Source organism: Eumetopias jubatus, unplaced genomic scaffold (assembly GCF_037043125.1).
Source record: "Eumetopias jubatus isolate StellerSeaLion01/CBP00866 unplaced genomic scaffold, mEumJub1_p1.0 scaffold_7, whole genome shotgun sequence".
Taxonomy (NCBI): domain Eukaryota; kingdom Metazoa; phylum Chordata; class Mammalia; order Carnivora; family Otariidae; genus Eumetopias; species Eumetopias jubatus.
The window spans coordinates 27,676,788-27,699,795 of record NW_028274813.1 but is presented as its reverse complement, the minus strand read 5'-3'; the positions used below and the strand labels follow the sequence as shown (position 1 = coordinate 27,699,795).

Below are 23,008 nucleotides of genomic sequence, written 5' to 3'. Positions count from 1 at the left end.
TGAACTTCCCATCAGTAACATTCCTAAGGAGTTTGAAAGTTGGCATTTTGTGTATTACATACAGCTTTTCTTATCATTTTTGGATGTTTTAGTTAAGGCAATTTATTAGGGTTGAGTTCTTTACCAACTAGAATGCTGCTGGAAATTCCCTTAGAATATTTGGGGAAAAAAATTCAGGTTAGAGAAAAACACATGTTGAAAAATTTTATATATATGTACATTCTCCAAGGAATGAGGCCATAGCTTCCCCCCCGCCTCCACATTACTGGAGATGTGACTCACCCAGAAAGTGTTAAGAATCGCTGTTTAGATCATTATACGACTAGTTAGGATACTGAGCACACAATATGTAATTAACAAATGTTAATTGTTATTAATTTTGAGCACTTAACTGTGTGCCAAGCCGTGAGTGGCGAAGAAGTGGTGTCAAAGAATTAGGCAAGGGCTGGATCATGCATGATTATTTTTAGGGCATGGCCGATATACATTCATGATATTAGCTGGGAAGAAGTCCCTTACTCTGAAGAGCCACACAAACTGATTGACATTAAAAAAAAAAAAAAAAAACGGTTCTGGCTACTTTGTGAAGAACAGATTTGGGTAGAGAGGGGAAGAGGTAAGAATAGAAGCAGGGAGAACTGTTGAGGGCGCCTGGGTGGCTCAGTCGTTAAGCGTCTGCCTTTGGCTCAGGTCATGATCCCAGGGTCCTGGGATCGAGCCCCACATCGGGCTCCCTGCTCAGCGGGGAGCCTGCTTCTCCCTCTCCCACTCCCCCTGCTTGTGTTCCCTCTCTCGCTGTGTCTCTCTGTCAAATAAATAAATAAAATCTTAAAAAAAAAAAAAGGGAGAACTGTTGAGAGGCTTCTGAAGTAGTCTGGGAGAGAAGTGATGGTTCCTTGGTTAATTAATTTGGTTTATGGTGTATTTTGAAGATGGAAACTACTGGATTTACTAATGGATTGTAATGAAAGATTGAAGGAAAGGGAGGCATGAAGGATGGATGACCTCTGGGTTTTGATTTGAGAACTGGGGTTCATGGTGGTGCTATTTCTTGAGATGGAGGTGGGTGTTTTTTTTAAGATTTTATTTATTTATTTGAGAGAGAGAGAATGAGAGATAGAGAGCATGAGAGGGAAGAGGGTCAGAGGGAGAAGCAGATTCCCTGCTGAGCGGGGAACCCGATGTGGGACTCGATCCCAGGACTCCAGGATCATGACCTGAGCTGAAGGCAGTTGCTTAAACAACTGAGCCACCCAGGCGCCCAAGATGGAGGTGGTTTTGAACGTAATTATTAGACTCAGAAAGGTTTTCACACATGTAAATGGTGAGAGATGTCAAGAGTTATCAGAGCTCTAGCAGAGAAGTTTAAGTAGCCTCATAGCTATACCTCTGAAGTTCTGGGAAAGCTTGGGACTGGAAATAAATGTGGAGTTATTGACATATAAATGACAGTAAAGACTATGGGGCTAGATGAGATCTCCTTAGGAGGCTTTAGGTAAAGAATGAAGCCAGACTGCGCTGGGACCTGAGTGGAGGAAAGTAAGGAAGGAGTCGGTGAGGTAGGAGGAAAAACCAGCATAGTGGTTTAACAGAAGCTGGTAGTGGAGTTTTTCTTCTCTCTCTCTCTTTTTTTTTTAAGGATTTATTTATTTATTTGAGAGAGAGAGAGCATGTGCGAGTGGGGGGACAGAGGGAGAGGGAAAGCGAGAAAATCTCAAGCAGGCTCCCCGCTGAGCATGAAGCCTGATGCAGGGCTTGATCTCACAACCCTAAGATCAAGACCTGAGCCAAAACCAAGAGTCAGATGCTTAACTGGCTCAGCCACCCAGGGGCCCTGGAAGTGGAGTTTTTCAAGGAGAGTGGTCAGTGTGTAAATGCTGCAAAGAAGTCACAGACAACAGAGAAGTTACCACTGGATTTAGCAACATAGGTATTAGGTGACATTGACCACAGCACTCTCCATGTATGTGGGAGCAGAAGCCTGATTGTCTTGGGTTAAGGAGAGTATGTGAGGTGAAGAAGTGGAGACATCAGGATAGACAACTCAAGTACTTTTGTAATGAAGGAGGAGAAAGGAGGTAATGGGGTCCCAGAAGAGTTTTTTTTCAAAGAAGGGGAATTCTAGAGCAGGCTTACTTGCTGTTGAGTAGGAGCCAGTAGAGAAGATAGAAATTGATTGTGCAAGAGAGATTATTGAAGATTATGTCTTTGACAAAGCAAGAGAAAATGACATCCAGAGCTCTGCAGGGGAGTTTGTCTTAATTGCGGAAAAGTCTAAGAGTATGAGTGAAGATGCAGGTGGGTTTGTTGATATTTATTTTTCCTAACACCCCACTAAACTATTGCTCCCATTTTAGAGATCAGAGAAGTGAAGTTTGATGAAGGAGAATGATTTATTTGTATAACATCATGCCCCAGCAGTATCAGTGGTTATAGAACTCAGATTTCTGGAGCACGTGGGTGGCTTAGTCAGTTAAGCGTCTGCCTTCAGCTCTGGTCATGATCCTGGAGTCTGCTTCTCCCTCTGCCCCTCACTCCGCTCGCACTCTCTGTCTCTCTTTCAAATAAATAAATAAAATCTTAAAAAAAAAAAAAAAAGAACTCAGATTTCTAGACTTCCAAGTGAAGTTTCCAGTTTGTTGTGTTCTTTGAGACTGAAATGTTGTAAAATGTAAATTTATGTGTTTTGTGTCTTCTTGGCTCATCTGGGTGTTTTGTTCTAGGGACAGATCTGGAAGCATCTTTGCTAAGTTTTGAAAAACTTGACCGTGCCTCACCAGACCTTTGGCCAGAACAATGTAAGTTTTTGGTTTCTTGATATCAGAATCAATACAGCAGAACCCAGTGCTACTTTGAGAGAGATTTTTGAAGTTATCATTTAACTGTAATGGTTAAAATTTTGATTTTACTTCACAGGGAAGAGACTGAATTCTGTGGTCTAATGTTAAGAATAGCTGTTTGGTAGTTTAACTTTTTCAGGACACAGTGTGACTCAGGAAATGATAGAGAGCCTTAAAAGAACAGAGATACAGAAAGTAGCAGTTCCTCACCTCCTTCACTCACTCTTATAAACGCACAATTAATAGTTTGGTACAAATCCTTTTGGCCTTTTTTATGGTTATATAGGTAAACAAATAAATACGTATTTTTATTATTTATTTTTTAAAGTTTTTTTTTTAAGATTTTTTTAAAGTTTTTTTTTTTTAAGATTTATTTATTTGACAGAGAGAGACACAGCAAGAGAGGGAACACAAGCAGGGGGAGTGGGAGAGGGAGAAGCAGACTCCCCACTGAGCAGGGAGCCTGATGTGGGGCTCGATCCCAAGGGCAGACGCTTAATGACTGAGCCACCCAGGCACCCCTAAATACGTATTTATAAAGTATACAGCAGGGTTTTTTGGGTTTTTTGGGTTTTTGTTTTATTTTATTTTATTTTTTTTGGTATAATGATGGGGTCATATGTACATGGTTAAGTTAATGTAGCTTAACTTATTCTACCTAGTAATTTGTTAATGGATCTTTTTATGTTACTAGGTGTAGATCTACTTCATTCTCCTAAAGTATTTCATTATAATAGATAAACTGTAGTTTATGTATTCCTACCCTATTTGGAAACCCAAGATCCACTGTTTGATATTACAAACAACTTAACACGTATCTTTGTGCACAAGGAAGATGATGGCTGTGTGTGAGAGTGCCCATTTACCCACATACTAACCAATATTGGATGTTACCAGATTTGTTTTAAAGATTTATTTATTTATTTTAGAGGGCGGGGAGGGGCAGAGGGAGAGAGAGAATTTCAGGAAGACTGCCGGCTGAGCACAGAGTCTGACGCGGCGGTGGGGGGGGGATGGTGAGGGGGGCTGCCCAATCTCATGACTCTGAGATCATGATCTGAGCCAAAACCAAGAGTCAGACACTCAACTGACTGAGCCACCAGGTGCCCATGGATGTTACTGATTTTTATTATTTTTAGTTCATATTTCTTTATTAGTGAGGTTGAACAGTATTTTATTTTTACATATCTGCTTTTTATCTTTCTGTTTTCTAATGTGATTCTTCCCTTTGGGCATTTAAATAAACAATTATCCAATTGTCAATCCATGGCAGGACAGCATACCTAAAAAAGAAATTTAAACTTTCTGGTAAGAGATAGTGTATCTCCCATTCTCCCATCCAGCTAACTCCTGTCATTGCAAGTTCGGTTGAGGCATTTTCTCTAAGAAGCTTTTCCTGCCCCCTCAGTCTGATACAGATTTCTTTTTCTTTTCTTTCTTCCCATAATGCCTGGTATCTTTCTTGGAGCACTTAACCAGTATTATAATTACTGAGTTACTCTTCCTCCTCTTCCAGACTATAAGCTCCTTGACGACAAGGCTGTTTTCTTCTTCTTATTTGGATCCTCTATGTCTGGGGCACTGAAATGTTTATTTAATAAATAATGTGTTTTTTCTTTTCAGTACCAGGTGTCGCTGAATTTGCAGCTTCCTTTAAAAGTGTAAGTAATATTTCACTTACCTAATGAAGTTTATCCAGTGTTTTGCTCCTTAATAAAAGCTCAAATATTTCCTATTTCTTTATTTTCAAGAAAAATGTCATAGGCTCCAATCAGTTTGTAACTACAGCCCTGGAAATCTGTGTACATTATCATCATGTTGATGATAATGTCTTCCTCTGTTCAGATGTTCTGTTTTGGCATTTTGACCTTTGTGTATTAGCCTCTTTTCTCAGCTTGAAAGCTTTTAAGGTAAAGCAGTTGAAATCTTTGATGTAACACCAGTATTCTTTCTTGCCCAAACCAATATTTTGAAGCTTTTCTCTTTTGTTTATGGGATGCATTATTGACCTTATCTTATACCTCCTTACAAGATTTTGAAATTTCTCAGTGGCTTAACAAAAAGCAAAGGAAGACATCCATTAGAGCCACAACCTTTGTACTTTCAGGGCAGCAGGCACTGTGCTTGATGCTCTCCATATATTCTCTTATATTCCCACAACCAGGAGAATGTGATTGTAGTATCAGCTAGCACTTACATAGTGCTTACCGTATGCCCGGTACTATTCTCTGTACTTCATGTATATCATTTAATCGTCACAAAACTATGTAGGGTATAGGTACTATTTATTATCCCAATTTTATAGATAAGGAAATGGGCACAAAGAGAGAGGTTAAGTAGGTTACCCAGGGTTATAGGCTATAAGTGGCAGAACTAGGCTTTGAATCCACTGATCTGATTACTAGCATCCATACTTTTAACACCATATGCAGAAGCATTTGAGTCCAGTGTTAAAAGCACTAACTGAAAGAGAACCTTGGAAATTACTTGCCCAAGTTCTAGGGAGTGACAGACCAGGATTTGAATGCAGGTTGTATCTATTACAGAGCTCATGCTCTATCTAGTAAACCATGCCACTGGGGATTTGTAATATAACTCTCACTTTTCAAGTGAAGTGTGGTAGTTTTAAACATTTTTAGAGGTAGTTTAAAACTTTGTTTTTAAAGGTAGTTTTAAATTTTTTAAACTTTGTTTTTAAACAAACTGTAGAGGGGCACCTGGGTGGCTCAGTCGGTTGAGCGTCTGCCTTCGACTGAGGTCATGATTCTGGAGTCCTAGGATTGAGCCCTGCATCAGGCTCCTTGCTCAGGAGGGAGCCTGCTTCTCCCTCTCCTGCTCCTCCTGCTTGTGTGTGCTCTCTCTGTATCAAATAAATAAATAAAATCTTTAAAAAATAAAATAAATTATAGTACTCTTCATTGTCTGTATAGGGAAGAACCACCGCAACAATGAAAGTTCAAGAATCTTCTGTACCTTGCTATGTGCTTAGTATTCTCTACTTATTATTATAGTTATAGGTGCTGAGTTAAATATTAAGGCCCCCCCCAGGGGCACCTGGGCGGCTCAGTCAGTTGAGTGTCTGACTCTTGATTTTGTCTCAGATCATGATCTTGGGGTCGTGGGATCAAGCCCTGCATCGGGCTACTCATTGTACTTGTCCCTCTCGCTCTGCTTCTCCCTCTGCTCGTTCTCTCTCTCTCTCTCAAATAAATAAATAAAATCTTTAAAAAATAAATAAAATTAAAATATATTAAGGCCGTGTGGCTTTCTGGTTCCTTGAGAGTATCTGTTCAGAGGTAGTTTAGATTTTGGTAACCTTCCATTTATTCAAGAGCTAGGGTTGTATGAAAGCTGGCCTGTGCTCATTTAACATTCAGTAAGGCCTAAGCCTGAGAGTTCAGGATGGTATAGGGTTTTGGAGTCAGACACACTTGGATTTGAGTCCTGAATCTGTTACTTCACTGTCTGTGACCTGAGCAAGTTTCCTAACATTTTTGAGCCTTAGTGTTCTCATCTGAAACTACCTCATAGGATTTGTAGTATAAAATGCCATCATGCATGTAAAATACTTTGCATAGTGCCTAGGACATAATAAATAGTACTCAGTAGCTATTAGTATTAGATCAGCTTTTGTCTAGTAGATTGAGTATAAAGTACCTAACTTAATTTTCTTACATTCTCATTCATACTTTTCAGTTTAGTTAATTATATTTGGTAACAACTAAATATTTTGAGTTGTAAATAGAAATAAGCGGCTTAAAAAAACACTTTTATTAAAATATGTTGTTTTTTTAAAATCTGATTGTATATCTACCCCTTTTCCCTAGAAGTATGCACATTCATAATAAGTTTTGTTTCTAGGTCATCCCAGGACCCCAGGTTAACATCCCCTGGTATAGTATGTTTCCCTACTGGTGGGTAAAAATGGCAAATTTGACCAATGGCCTTCTAGGAAAGGTAGTATAGAGTAGTGGTTTCTGAACTCAGACTTCCTGGGTTTGAATCTTGGCTCCAGTAGCTGTGTGTCCAGAGGCAAGTCCTGTACGTCAGTTTTTTTCATTTGTAAAATGAGGATAATAATACCTGCTTCATAGGGTTGATTTGGAAATTACACGATGCATTGGTCACATAGTACCAAGCAAATGTTAATTAAAAAAAGAAAAAAGACTCAAAGCTGAAATAATGTTTCTCAACCATGCAACAGAATCATCAGTGTGCAGTTGTGGAGCTTTTAAAAGCTAAACATATGTAATGGTTGTAGATTGGGATGTGTGCTGTGAGGCTAGACCTGTGAACACTGCAGTGGGTGTTCATTGAGCCTCACGTTGTCTTGTTCGTGTGTATAGTGACATAGCCTTCTGCTGCCATTCTTACCTGTGGAAAAGGAGGGGGGTCCACTGGTATGAAAAGTGTTTGGATCTTTTTTAATTAAATGTAGTAGTTTTCAACTTTGTTTTTAAACGAACTGTAGAACTCTTTGTTGTCTGTAAAGAGCCACTGCAATAATGAAATTTCAAGAACCTGTACTAAACACAATTTGCAATGTTCTGTTACCTCTTTTGTATTTTTAGGGTACAAAAATGTTTTTGAAGTTAAATGGACGGTATTACATTAAAAAAAAATACATATGTAATATCCCTTGCTCTGTTCTCTCCACTGAACCCTCATTCCACCTCCAATATTCTTAATCAGTGCATCTGGAGTGTGACCAGGTCATCTGTATTTTTTTGTTCCATAGATGATTCCCATGTGCAACTAGGATTGAAAACTGTTGCTCAAAGTTATTCCAAAAATGGGCTCACTTTCATATTTTGTAAGTTTACTTTTAAGAAATGAGAGGATAACTTAAAATTCTAGTTTCCTAAAATGTCTACAGTAAAATGAAATCTGAAGTGATGATCATCACAGTCTTCTCACAAATTGAGTATTTCCTCTTTTTAAAAATTTTAATTGAAGTATAGTTGACATATAATAGTTTCAGGTGTATAACACTGAATCAACAATTATATATATTACGTTATTATTGGCTATATTCCCTATGCTGCTCTTTTCATTTCTGTGACTTATTTACTTTATAACTGAAAGTTTGTACCCCTTAATCCCTCTCACCTGTTTTGTCCATCCCCTCAACACAACCACCAGTTTGTTGTTTGTATTCATGAGTCTCTTTCTGTTTTTTATTTGCTCATTTGTTTTGGTTTCAGATTCACATATAGGTGAAATCATATGCTATTTGTCTTTCTTTGTCTGACTTATTTTCACTTAACATAATACCTTCTAGGTCCATTCATGTTGTCACGAATGGCAAGATTTCATTTTTTTTTTAATTTTATTTATTTTAGAGATGGTGAATGCGAGTGGGGGGAGGGGCAGAGGGAGAGAATCTTCAAGCCGACTCCTGCTGAACGCAGAGCCTGACACTGGGCTTAATCCCAAGATCATGACCTGAGCCAAAGCTAAGAGCTGGCTGCTCAACCGACTGAGCCACCCAGGCACCCCAAGATTTCCCTCTTTTTAATGGTTGAGTAATATTCCTGTGTGTGTGTGTGTGTGTGTGTCTGTGTGTGTGTGTGTGTGTGTGTGTGTGTCTGTGTGTGGGGAGAGAGAGAGAGAGAGACATCGTTCTATGAATCTTCCCCTCTGCCAGAGAATGTTACTTCCTGATTGTCTCAAGCAGTTCAGTTGGAGGCTTTTATCAGAACTGAATTTCAAGTAATTTCTTTCATTGCTTTACTAACCTCTTATCCATGAAATAGTAATAATAGTCAGACCTTTCTTCTAAGATAATTTCTTTGAGACCAGCTGTAAAAAATGAGCAGAATTATTTTGCAAGGTAACTGTAGGTCATATCTGAACCTAGAGAAATCTGGGTTTTTGAAACTATAATTTCAAAATTATAGTTTTTTCAAACAACCTGAAGGCTGTGTGACAGTATTTTCAAACAACGTGAAGGCTCTGTGACAAGCTACTTTTCTATAAGAAGGAAGATTACAGTTTCTTTACATTTTGTATGTATCTGAGTGGATATATTCTTATATTCTGACAGCCTATTACTAGTTCTCCACCCAAATGGATGGCTGAAATAGAACGTGATGACATTGACATGTTGAAAGGTAAGCAATGCTGGTGACCTCTGACTTTTAACCTGACATTTACGTTCCTCTACAAACCACCTTTCCAGCTTTCTCTCACTGTGCCCTTACAAGTATTTGCTGCAGTCAAACCGCCTACTTAATCAAGCTGATTCATGGTTCTTCATGTCTGAATGCTTATCTTTACTTTTCCATATGTATAAATCCCTTCAATTCAGGACCCACTCAGAATGATTTCTTCTGCTGCTAAATTCCTTTAATATTAACTTTATTTTGTGTAATGCTGTAGTCGACAAAAGCTCTCATATAAATTTTTCCCATTTAATTCTCATAAATGTCATGTGAATTAGGTATGATGATATCCAAGGTTCAGAGGTTAACTTAACCAAGATTTATTAGAAAGAGTTAAAATTTAAACTGATCTTTTAAGTCTAGTCTCTTACCAGTCTTACCCAAGTGCCTTATTTAGAAGTTACTGCTATATATTGTTGTCAGTACTGTTAATTGATAACCCCTTAGTAGGTTAAGACCTGTCTTTTAGTTCTTTCTATCCCATCAATTTCTCCCATAAAGAATACTATAAGTAGTGAATATTGTTGTTTGATAAATGACTTGGAACTCAACCACAAAGTAGAAATTTAAATTAAAAAACATTAATTTTCCTTGATTTTGCTCTACTTTATTTAATTTTTATCTTTCCAGTGATAAGATTCATGATGGTTGTAAAGTAATAGACTGAAATTAAGGTAAAAATCTGGCATTTTTGAGCTATTTAAGCAGCTGAACAGATCACGACAGTCTACTTATGCCAGATATGGATAATGAGTGTGGCATGATAAGTGGGAGAAAAATAACACCTTTATTTGATTTCAGAAGTAATTCATTGTTCTGCATGAAATGCTTAAATGCAGATCCCCTCCTCCAACCATGGAAAAATTAAGTCTCAAGGGCATCTCAGGTTCATTGTTGTAATGTTCCAAATGGACATTTATATAACGTCTCATCAGTATGTATTTTCTAAGGAAACTTTAAATTTTTAATGAGGGATCATAGCATTATGTTCCATACAAATTGACCTGTGCCTTAAACATAAGTTCATCTGAAGCATTTTGTAACAGTAGGAAAAATTCACTGGTGTGTGTGTGTGTGTGTGTGTGTGTGTGTGTGTGTGTGTGTGTGTGTGTAAAGGGAATGATTGGATAAGAAGAGATATGAATCCATTTTCTACTTATTAGATAAGAATTAAGCTTGAAAACTTTTATAACAAGGATTTCAAACCTGAATGGATTGTTAACTAGAGAACAGTAGAAAGATACAGTATTGAAATAAATGATTCTGTTTCAGAACTGGGGAGCCTCACCACAGCTAATTTGATGGAGAAGGTACGAGGCCTACAGAATTTGGCCTATCAGCTGGGGCTGGATGAGTGTGAGTACCCAGATCACATTTATTCAGGGTTGCATGTTGTGTATTTCATAATGAGTACTAGCTGTAATTCAAAGTATCTTTACTAAGTATTGTGAAGGTAAGAAGTCGCTGTAATCTAGAGTTCCTTTTATGATGTAATATACTGGAATAATTACTGAGTTTACTCAGTAACAAGTTATTTTTCTCTGTGTAGTGAAAGTACATTGGAAACCCTTTCAGTTTAAAGCAATAGAATGTCTAATCAAAGTAGTTTAAGGAAAAGAGAGACCTTATTAGTTTATATAAATCAAAATTTCAGGAGTAGAAATAGCTTTGAGGGTATCTAGATGTTTGACTTTTAATGATGTCTTTGGGATGTGCTCTCGTTTTTGCTTTTGTTTTTCATCTCAAGGCTCTTGCATTAGTCTTGTTCTTTGAACTAGCCCTGGGGAAGGTGGCCAAAAGGAGCTTCAGTTAATATGTCTTTAAATCTCATAATCCCAAAATAAAGAATGTCTTTTCTGAACATTCCAAAAGAAAGATCCTGGGGAGGACTCAGACCGTACCATCTTGACTCAAATACCTATCTTAGAACCAGTCCTTTAGCCAGTTAGCATGGAGTACCCTAGTGGGCCAAGCTGGGTCCAGAATGCAGACACAGATTAGAGGGGTTAGTCTGATTCAAATCCCATGGAATGGGAGGGAGGATTGGTTCCCCAAAGGAAGGACCATATAGCAGGCCAAGAATATAATCTACTGTCATGACTAATGTTTTAAAACTTCTCATTTGTTCCCGTCTGCTCTCCGTTCTTTTAGTATACATTTATTTCTCTATAGATTGTATTTTTTCCCATACTGTATTCATTATAAAACTGGGAAAAGAATTGTAGGAATTCTCACTTTGTAATTGAAAGAGAAACTCAACATAAATACAGTTGTTAGAACTTTGTTCTCAATGGGTACCCTGACACCTTCATGAATCCACAATTGTGAGAGACTATAATAGCTTACAATTTTCTTCAGACATGCAAGTTTTGCACTGATTAGAACAATTCCAAAAACAGTTTCATTAATTGCTTATTTATAGAGCATATAGAGGATTTGTTTACATTGTTGATTTAAATTACTGTCAAATTCAGTATTTCACTTTAAAATTTCATTTAAAAAACTTTTAATTTTTGACTAATAGTCATCACTTCCTTAGGCCTCCTTATCTTTTTCTATATTCCATCACTGTCATTAACAGTTGGCTTTCTTTTACCAAGAAAATATTTTTTAATCACTTCATGAATCAAGGAGCAGGAAACAACAGACTATGGTTGCTATGTGGTCTACTAGGTTCACTCATTGTTTCCTGACTCTCCTCTTGTTACTGGTCATTTATTTCTCATGATTAAAATTTATGTGTTGGCAAAATTAATATGTACCATGTATGTCATGGACCCCCAGGGTTTATAATGGAAAGGCAAATCTGTGATTATTAAATTCATGAATGCTAGGCTGGTGTAATATAAAAGTTGATTCTGTTACTAGCTCTGGATAGTAAATGCTGTAATAATAAATAATCCTTTATCTCTCTGTCAGTTGTTTTTAATGAAATAAATTTTATGCTCATTATATCAAGAAGATGCTGTATTGCCAAATGTATTTATCAACAGTATTATCTCTAGTAAGTTGTAGTTGAAATTGCTGTATTTCCTGTGATTAGTCTTTCTTTTTCTGCTTTCCTACTGAGAAAGATAAAAATTTTCCCCCATTTTTTATTATGGAGAATTTTAAACATATACCAAAGTGGGAGAATAGAACACTGACCTCATGGAGCCAATGACCCAGCTTCAATAGTCAACATATGGCCAATCTCTTTCACTTATACAACCTCCCATAATTATTTTAAAGCAAATCTTAGATATTATATTACCTCATCGCCCAATAATTCTGTATGTATTTCCAAAAGACAAGATCTGTCTCCTTCCCTCACCTTTTTAAAAATAACCACAATTCCATTATTATGTCTAAAATATTTTAACAAACTTGCATAATATCGTCCAATAGCTAATGAGGATTTGGATTTCCCTGGTTGACTTATAATTGTCTTTATACAGTTGGTTTATTAGAATCAGGTCCTAAGTAAGGTTCATACACTGTATTTGATTGATATGTCTCTTAAATCTCTCTTCATCTGTCATGGTTCCATCTCCCTTCTATTTTCCCTTGCTGTTTATTAAACTGGTTATTTGTTCTGTAGAATTTTCCACATTCTGGATTTTGCTATTTACATTTCTGTGGTAGTGCTTTTTATTTCCTGGTAGTTAGATCTAGAAGCTTGCACAGATACAGCTTGACTATTTTATTTTGTTTTTGGCCATTTCCTAAATGGTATTGTATACATCCATCAGAAGGTACATCACGTCTGCCTGTCTCTCTTTGTGATGTTAAAATTAATTAGTTGATGAAGGCATTGTTAGCCTTATTATTCATTGTAAAATTCTCTATCAGCCTTACACGAGAGTTTTAGCAGCCTTTGGTAACTGCCTAGATCCCCTGTTTTATTACAGGTTGCCAGATGGTAATACTCTAATTCTGTCATTTTTTTGTTATTAGATAGAATTTTTCTACAAAGGACTTTATCTTATCAACTATTTATTATTACCTTGAAAGCTGTTTCTACAGAATAAATCTTTCTCTTTATCAGTTTTTAGAATAAAGGTTCCCCTAAACATCAGTAAAGTTTATTTTAATGGCTTTCCACAGAATCAGAAACTTGGTATGGTTTGTTTTAGTTTTTAATTCACACAGTTAAAAACATTATTACTATTAAGCGTTTGTATTTCTAAAACTTAAGACATTGTAGGTGGGGATTTGCCGTCGCCTAACTCAGCCACCTTAAGCACTGAACCAAAATTCTGCAACAAATGCTCATTTCTGCCATATGAGTCCCATGAGCACAGCTGAGATCTTTCAAAATTATTTTCTGGTTTAAAATTCAGCCTTATTTCAATTTCTGTGGCAATGCTTTGCAACTTGTCATTTTTCCCTGATTACAACAAATTAACTGACATATAGAAAATAGTTTTAGCTAATAGAATTGGAAAGATTTATATTGATATGTATTGGACTTCTTGGGTATAGTCTCTCTTTGGTTTATTGTATATAGTGTATTTGCATAAAAACAAGATCTTTTTTTTGTCCTTACAGATTATTCATCTACTCTAGGGGTTGACATTTACTTGACACCCTAATCTGGTGTTTCGATGTCTCAATCCTCTTTCCTGCATTAATTGAGAGGATGACATGGATGAAAAATAAGCAATAGGAACTGATGAATCCCCAAGGACCAGTGATCCTGTTTTCATGCAAATATCTGCACTGATAAAGATGATGGAAAGAAAAGAAATGCAAAAAATATTTGTCCTCAAAACATGATTGTTTGTCACTTCCCTAGAGCATTGTTATATGTTAGTATAGAATTAATGTGTACCTTCTAGGGCTGATAGTAACTAGATTGTGTCTTTTGGAAGATGAACCATGCCCTTTGATTTGGTACGTGATTATGTCTCAGATAACCCTTTTGGGATTTTGGAGTGCAGTAATTTTTTGTATAGGCATTTAAAGTTTGTCATGATGGGGACCCTTGGCTTGATTTGAGCAGTTAATTAATATGAAATTCTCATGAAATACATAGAAATATGAAAAATTGTAAACTGCCTTACCATATAAAGAATTTCATTTCATTCTTTCTGAGTTCAGTGTCCTTCCTGTTTCTGGAACTATTGCAGTCTTTAACTAGTCTCCCTGCCTCTCTACCACCCCATTCCAGGCCATCTTGTTTACCCTTCTCAGGTTAATTTTTCTAAAGTATCATTTGCTTCTTTTGTCCTTTGCTCATAAGTCATTATTAGTACTTTATTGACCATGTGATCAAATTCATATTCTAGCATGGCATTCAAAATCCTCTTCACTCTGGCCCTAGCTTATTGACTAGTTTTCCTCCTTACTTCTCCCCTACCCAAACACCATGTACCATTCCCATTTGAGATACTCATTCTTCCTGTAACACTTGCCCATCTTCTTAAGTCTATCCATGCTATTCCTTTTCCTCAGAAAGCTCTCCCTGACCTTTTTCTAGTATTAGAACTTCTATTCATCCTTCACTGTTCAGTTCCAGATTTACCTCTTTGATCAGCGTTTCCTTTTCATTCCTTATCTGGAAAGTGAACTCTCCTGACCTCTCAAATTGCTCCTAGAGCAGTTCATTTGTTTCATTTGTGTGGCACTTTTACCATTCTGGGAGATTTTGGTACATGTCTTATCCCTTGATTGATTGTAACTCTTTCAGGTAAGAATCATACTTTGGGCTGTCTTTCTGATCCATAGAGTACCTGGAATGTAGTAAACACACAAGTATGTATTTGCTGATTGAATGAGTGATCAATTGCTCATGACTTTGGGTGAAATGGTAGAATTTTTCTAATGAAATCCATTGACTTAAAACTGAAAAGGTGAAAGTTTCTGGAAATTGTTCTTTTTTGGATAGTTGGTGTTTTAGTGATGAGAAGTAACATTTGAGGGTTTTGTAGTGTCAGGAATTTTTTGTCTAGTGGCTGGATGATCAACCACACATAGTAAAAATAGGGTGAAGCTTGTTGATGATGGTTTGATTTTATCTTCTACTTGAATCTTATTCCATCACTGATATGACCTGGACATGATCCTGATTTAGTCTTTTCAACAGTCCATTGGTTGCTTTATTCCTAAGACCAATGAAAGTAGGGGTGCCTGGCTGGCTCAGTTGATAGAGCATGTGATTCTTGATTTTGGGGTTGTAAATTTGAGCCCCATGTTGGATGTATAGATTACTTAAAAATAAAATCTTAAAAGACCAATGGAACTATCATTGTGACCCTACTGAACACTGATTCTCAACACTTTTTACCCTTTAAAAATTTTTTTTCCCTTGTGGAGCTAATTAATGGCTATATTCAGTGTGAAAATTGGGAAAGCACAGGATCATGCCATTTGAAACTAAGGCTAAAGCTTGGGACTCTGATGTACTTGTTCTTTTTTCTTTTTTTTCTTTTATTTAATTATTTATTTTTAAAAGATTTTGTTTATTTACTTGACAGAGAGACACAGCGAGAGAGGGAACACAAGCAGGGGGAGTGGGAGAGGGAGAAGCAGGCTTCCCGCCGAGCAGGGAGCCCGATGCAGGGCTCGATCCCAGGATGCTGGGATCATGACCTGAGCCGAAGGCAGACGCTTGATGACTGAGCAGCCCAGGCGCCCTTCTTTTTCTTTTTTTAATAGCAGCTTTGTTGAGATATAATTCACACACCCTACAATTCACCTACTTAGACTGTGCAATTCAGTGGCTTTTAATATATTTAGAGTTGTACAGCTATCACCACAATTTAGAACATTTTTATCTCCCCAAAAAGAAACACTGTACCCATTAGCATTCATTCTTCTAGGGGACAGCTAATCTGCTTTCTGTCTTCATGAATTTACCTGTTCCTGACATTTCATATTAATGGAATCATACAGTATGTGGTCTTTGTGACTGGTTTCTTTCATTTAACATAATGTTTTCGATGTTTATGTTGTAGCATGTATCAGTGCTTAATTTCTTTTTATGGCCAAATAATATTCCATTTTATATATATATTTATTCACCAGTTATCCACATTATACTTATCCCCCAGTTAATGGACATTTGGAATTTTTCTATTTGGCTAATATGAATAATGCTGCTAATATGAATAATGCTGCTATAAACATTTATTTACAAGTTTTTGTGTGGATTTACCTTTCTGTTCTCTTGGGCTTATAACTAGAAGTGGAATTCCTGGGTCATATGATAACTCTACATCTGACTTTTTTGAGGAACTGTCAGACTGTCTTCCATACTGGCTGCACCATTTTACATTCCCACCAACAGTGTATGAGGATTCCAGTTTCTCCATATTCTTGCCAGTACTTGTTTTTGTTTTCAAAAGTTATCATTCATCCTAGTGGATGTGAAGTGGTATCTCATTGTTCAGATTTACATTTGACTAATAGCTAATGATATTGAGCGTGTTTTCATGTACTTATTGGCCAGTTGTATATGTTCTTTGGAGATATCAGTAAACAGTTTAGATCCTTTACCCATTTTTAAATTGGATTATTTGTGTATTTATTATTAAGTTGTAAGAGTTCTTCATATAGTCTAGGGGCACCTGGGTGGCTCAGCGGTTAAGCGGCTGCCTTTGTCTCGGGTCATGATCCCAGGATCCTGGGATCGAGCCCCACATCGGGCTCCCTGCTTGGCGGAGAGCCTACTTCTCCCTCTCCCTCTCCTGCTTCCCCTGCTTGTGCTCTCTCTGTCTGTCTCTCTCTCTCAAATAAATAAATAAAATCTTAAAAACAAAAAAAGTTCTTTATATAGTCTAGAAACAGGTCACTTATCATATATATGCTTTGCAGAAGTTTTCTCCCATTTTGTGGGTTGTCTTTTTACTTTCTTGATGATGTCCTTTGAAGCACAAAATTTTTAAATTTTGTTTAAATCCAGTTCATCTATTTTTGTTGTTGTTGCTTGTATTTTGGTTTCATACCTAAGAAACCATTGCCTAATCCAGTGTCTCAAAGATTTATGCCCGTGTTTTCTTCTAAGAGTTTTATGGTTTTATTTAACTCTTACATTTAGGTCTTTGATCCATTTTAAGTTAATTTTTGTATATGGTGTAAGGTAAGGATCCAGATTCATTGTTTTGCATGTGGCTAGCCGTTTGTTTCAAACATTGTTTATTGAAAAGACTATTCTTTTCCTATTGATTGTCTTGGCATTTTTGTTAAAAATCAACTGACCATAAATGTGAGGGTTTATTTCTGGACTCTCAAATCTGCTTCATTGATCTATAGTCTGTCTTTATGCCACTACCCTACTGTTTTGATTACTGTAGTTCTGTAGTAAGTTTTGAAATTGGGATGTGTGGGTTTTCCAACTTTGTTCTTTTTCAAGATTGTTTTGACTGCTCTGGGTCTCTTGAATTTCTGTAGGAATTTTAACTTGTCAGTTGTTGCAAAGAAGTCAGCTGGGTTTTTGATAGAGATTGCATTGAACAATCTTGATATTAGCATGACTCATGAATATAGTATGTCTTCTATTTACTTAGGTCTTTAATTTCTTTCAGTAATGTTTTGTAGTTTTCAAAGTATAAGTTTTATATTTTGTTAAGTTAGTTCTTAAGTATTTTATTTTTTGATGTTATAAGTGTTAATGTCTTTTTAATTTAATTTTCAGTTTGTTCATTGGTGCTTTATTTTTTTTCCAAGTTTTTATTTAAATTCCAGTTTCAGGTGTAGAATTTAGATTTTCTATATACAGAATCATGTCATCTGCAAATAGAGATAGTTTTACTTATTCATTTCCAATCTGGATGCCTTTTATTTTATTGTCTTGCTTAATTGCCCTGGCTAGAAATTCCAGTACACGGTTGAATAGAAGTGGCGTTGTCCTCTTCCTACTTTAGGAAAAAAACATTAAGTATGATGTTAGTTGTGGGTTTTTTGTAGATGTCCTTTGTCAGGTTGAGGAAATTACCTTTTCTTTTTTGTTGAGTGTTTTTATCATGAAGAGATGTTGAATTTGATGCATTTGTTCTTGCAAATTGCGCTTTATCTTATACTACAAAGTAAATTAAAATCTCAATTTAATTTGTACTCATTTACTTCATCTGGGTTGAAATTTACTTAGTGGTATAAAGAAAAGATAGACTAAACAATTACTAATGTAAATAATTTCACCTAAGAAAAGCTTTATGAAATTTAGCTTATTTTGATTTTTTTTTTTTTTTTTACTAATTTATAGTCTAATCCTGTGTGTTCATTTAGAAGTTTCAGTGGGACTGTTATTTGGCTAAATTTAATCACTTACCATAGTTTTTAAAAGGAACATTTTATTGTAAAAAGCCTGAGATGTCCCCACTCCTGGTACTTCATCCCATCAGTCTACATTGATGAAGTTGTCTGTACCAGAAACTATTTGGTACAGCATTCTTGGGAGATGGTACCAAAGGAGAACTTCCAAGTTAGCCTGTGGTATAGTAGATTTCTCTACCCCCTAGGCATATAATTTTTGGGGGAAAAAGTGGACCATTTATATCTAGAAATTGTTTCCCATCTACATAAAATTCTAAAGCACAGTTAACTCTGGTCTTTAGATTTTTTATTTTAGCCTATGAAGGAAGAAAAGGGGAGAAAAACTGGGACTCTTACAGCCTAGATATTCTTCTTTGTGGCTTGACAGCAGAAATACTTGTCTGGCTTACTTTATAAGGCCTGTTGAGTCTCCCTCTATAATAGAAGTTAAATTAACTGCAGTTGATTGAGGAGGAAAATCGTCTAGCCTTTAACCTCTAGATGGCAGCATGAGTCTTACTGTACTACCAGCTTTTCTTCAACCATATCTCTTGAACTGGGTTTCTGATTTAGGTAAGACATTATTGTGACTTTACCAGACTATTTGCCTAACTTTGTTGATGCCTTGCTTGATGTTTTAGATTTTTGTTTTTCCTTTTCATCTCCCCAGTTTTTTAAATCCCTCTTCAAAGCAAGATATATATTTCTGATGCTCAGAGTCCTTAAGTTTCTCTATTGTCGGAAATAACATTTTGCTTTTGATTAAAGATATTGGTAGAAAAAATTCTAAAAATGTGGTAGTTTAATTCAGTACTTCCATACCTGGATATAAGCCCCCTCAGAATGGGCTCAGTTCTCTCATCTCAGCTTCTCTTGTTCTATCCTTTGACTCTGCAGGTTACTGTGTGAGATCAGACACTGCTTTATTAAGTTAAGGCAGGCAAGTTGGCTAAAACTGATGAAGTAAACTTGACTCATCAGTCGTTCTTCAAGAAGAATGTAATTGTTTTAAAATAAAACTTGCAAATATTTGGCCATTTTGAGTGATGAGATAATAGGAAAAGAATGAAGTATTCAATTCAGCAACTGTTTGAGTGCTGACCTCCTGCAAGCCTCTGCAGGGGATATGAAGATGAATAAAACATAATTACTGCCCTTGTGCAGATTAAAATCTAGTAGGAAAGGGAGGTAAGACAATTAAGTAAATGATTCTTAATAGAAGGTAGAGGAGATAAGCTCCTTAAGAGTACAAAGACCTGTGGGGTAGGGGAGAAGAGGGTAATTACATTAGATTGCTATAGGAATGGCGGGTATGTTTCATTTTGTATATAAACATGGACTGATTAGTAAGGATTGTTTAGGGCCATCGAATTGTGGATTTTGAGAAGGAGCCTGGATTCAGAGAAGTCAGTGTTGTCTGCCATGGACAAGAGGAAAAGGTGTGGTAGTATTTGCTATTTCTGGATCATTGAAAATAGGCCTTAAAGAACACATAGGAGCTTGTTAGGTGGGAGTGGGAAGGGACCATATTCCAGGTGGAGTGAATATTCAGAGCAAAACAGAGTTTGAAGGAATAGCTGTGCTCAAGGAATGGTGGGAGTGATCTAATCTGGTTCGTAAGGAGCCCAGGTTACATCAAGGTTCATAAGAAATAAGACAAGGAAGGAGACAGGGACTGGATTGAGAAGAGCCTTGAATTCTAGGGAGTGAGGAGTTAGACGTAAAGGTAATGGAAGCATGTGAAATGTTTTTTAAAAGGTATTTTAAGGGCATCTGGGTGGCTCAGTCGGTTAAGTGTCTGCCTTTGGCTCAGGTCATTGATCTTGGGGTCCTGGGATGGAGTCCCATTTTGGGGCTCCCTGCTCAGCAGGGAGTCTGCTTCTCCCTTTCCCCCTCCCCCTGCTCATGTCTCTCTGTCTCTCTCTCTTAAATAAATAAAAATCTTGAAAAAAAAAGATTTTAATGCCTATAACATTAACTATGTGTTCATTATAGATGGTTTATAGAGATACTTACTAAAAGAGACTTTACCATAAATCTGTAATTGTAAAGACAAAGAAGAAAGTAAAAACTATAACCTTACCACTAAGAAATAACACTGAATGTGTTTTTTGCCCCACTCTTTTCCCTTTGTGTATGGATGTTGTGTTTATGTTTCTGCTTGTGTCCATACACATACACAAACATGCTTTTTAACATAACCGAGACTATAGTATATAGTTTTAGCCTGTGAATTTTTTTCATTTATTCTATCTTAAGCGTTTTTCTGTGTCACTAAAAATTCTACCATTGAAGATTTCTGAGTAGGGAAGTCACACCATTAGGAGGCATTGGTGCATAGGATGGAATGGAACAGTAGAGCCAGGGGGCCAGAAGCTATTATGGGAGTCCAGCAAGAAGAGGTGAGGGCTTGAATGAAAGCTGGCAGTGAGAATGGGAAGAAGTGCAGTGGATGTTTCGGCTGTATCATTTCCAGATAAATACATCACCAGACTCTTCTATATGTTTCTTAGGAGGCAGGCACCTTAATTTTTTTTAGAAATAAGTAAAAGCCATTTGTATAGGTGGATGTTACTAATAGAGTGACAGCAGTACTCTTGTCTAGTTTGGGCAACAGGTAATGTTTTGGATAGATATTTTTCTCTCAGGGAAATAAACATGTGAAACTAGATATCCATACTTCAGAAATGGATTTGTGTAGTCCCCTTACAGTACTCTTTGGCAGATCATCAGGCCTCTCAGTTGAATAGATTACTTTTGTATAGTTTTCTTCCATAGTAGTGATATTTTATTCACTTAGCTTACCTGTAGCTATTCAGAAAATTGGTATGGCCTTTTGTATAGTTGATGTCCAAATCTGTTAACTGGAAAAAAATTTCAGAAGTATAAATTTGAGATGACGTGGTAACTACATTTATGTGGTGAGCATTGTATAATGTATAGAATTGTCAAATCACTGTGTTGTCCATCTCTAATGTAACATTGTGTGTTAACTAAACTTCAAAAATAAATGTTTTTTTTTATTTTTTAAAGATTTTATTTACTTATTTGAGAGAGAGAGCGGGGTGGGGTTTTGAGTGGGGTGAGGGACAAAGGGAGAAGCAGACTCCCTACTGAGCAGGGAGCCCAACATGGGGCTCAATCCTGGGACTCCGGGATGATGACCTGAGCCAAAGGCAGACACTTAACCAACTGAGCCACCCAGGTGCCCCAAATATATTTAAAATAACAGTAATTGGCCCCAAATATTTGATGTTGATATATCTATTAATCGACAGCTATATTTGGATTATATCAGCAACAGGGTCAGTTCCTCCTAGAAGTGAAGACAGCATTTTACATGTAGCTGGAGATTTGTGAGATCTCTGACAGAGAGGAGAACCACTGCCAAATTGTCTTCTAGAAAGGCACTTCCTACCCCTGCATCCTTGTGAACACCAAGTATTATAATTTTTAAAGTCATTGCTAACTCGGTAGGCAAAATATTAATATCTTTAGTGTTTGTTCCTTGTGAAGATAAACTTTTTTTAATGTTTCTTGACTGTATCTGTTGACAGGGAAATTCAAGAAGGTATAAATTTAAATTATTTTAACCTGAAAAATAAAGCCAGGGAACTTGATGCAAAGGCACCTTAAAGATAGTGTTATAATCTGCACTTCTCAAATACCAAATGAAATTTATCTTTTGTTTTCTGTTTCAGACACTGCCATACCATTTCACCATAGTCATTAGCATGGCATCCTATTTAGGTAGTAATACAGTATAAAATCTAGAAATTCCACTTTGAAGGGATCAAGGTTATTCTTCATAATTAGAAATTGTCAGTTTAGCCTTAAGTATTTTGTTTTTAAAAATGTATTATGATAATGGGAAATAAAACATGCCATTTTTTCTCATTTTCCCCTTGGTTAACAAATTAGGATGCACAAAGCCTCAAATTACCTTTAAGGCTTATAAGCATTCGTATATTTTATCCATTAGTCAAGTTGTTTCATAAACCCAACATTGCCTCTGAAATGGCTTTACACACAAAGAGGATTTTACCATTAAAATGCTTGTGGTATTCTATTCTCTTCTGATTTGGGGTGGGGGTTGGGGCAGGCAAGGATAGAGGAAAGCAAGCAGGGCACACATTAATTTGGATGGGGTTGGTTTCAAAGTAGCATTCTGTTTAATTGTACAACATGTATGGTAGGGAAAAGTACACAGTGAAACAATGTAAAATTCAACATTAGGGGAATAACCAAGTGAATTACAGTAGACAGTGTGGCCATTAAAAATGTTAAAGCATTAAAGAGAATTTAATTACAGAAAACTGCTCCTTGTATGTAAGGATAATTGCAAGTGAAAAAATCATAATGCAGAACACAAAATCAGGTTGTTTTTCTTCTTTTTCTTTTTGGTTTTGTTTTGTTTTGAGAGCATGGGCATAGACAAATGATGGGGAAGGAAATACACCAGTATGTTTTTTTGTTTGTTTTTCTGCCCTAAAGGAAGAGACATTTATTCTGCCCTATAAGGACCAGAAATGTTTTAATGCCTATCTCAAGTGATTTTTTTGTTGTTTAAATTTTTCTGTATTTTCCTTATTGCCCACAATGAGCACATTCTATTCTGTTGAGTAGAAAAAGTAAAGAAATAGAGAAAAATTGTATACCATTCTAGAAACAAAATTATAGTTACTTGAAAGGTCTATCTCCTAATTTCTCATGCAGTTAAAATTTTAAACTCTTTTATGGACTGTTTCTAAATAAAAATGACTAGATCCA

At 36.4% G+C, this 23,008-nt stretch overlaps 1 protein-coding gene across 2 annotated transcripts in view; it reads left to right on the top strand.

Moving 5' to 3' along the window:
• Window positions 1–23,008, top strand: part of LIN52 (lin-52 DREAM MuvB core complex component) — a 114,042-nt gene that overhangs the window by 2,755 nt on the left and 88,279 nt on the right. The window contains exons 2-6 of one of the 2 annotated variants that reach the window (XM_028102187.2): window positions 2,724–2,798; window positions 4,464–4,501; window positions 8,887–8,953; window positions 10,277–10,360; window positions 13,535–14,038. In XM_028102187.2, the coding sequence (XP_027957988.1) occupies window positions 2,724–2,798; window positions 4,464–4,501; window positions 8,887–8,953; window positions 10,277–10,360; window positions 13,535–13,578 (308 nt within the window). In that variant the 3' untranslated portion in view covers window positions 13,579–14,038. Of the gene's footprint in view, window positions 1–2,723; window positions 2,799–4,463; window positions 4,502–8,886; window positions 8,954–10,276; window positions 10,361–13,534; window positions 14,039–23,008 lie in introns of those variants that run through there. The other variant, XM_028102184.1, reaches the window with a different exon arrangement.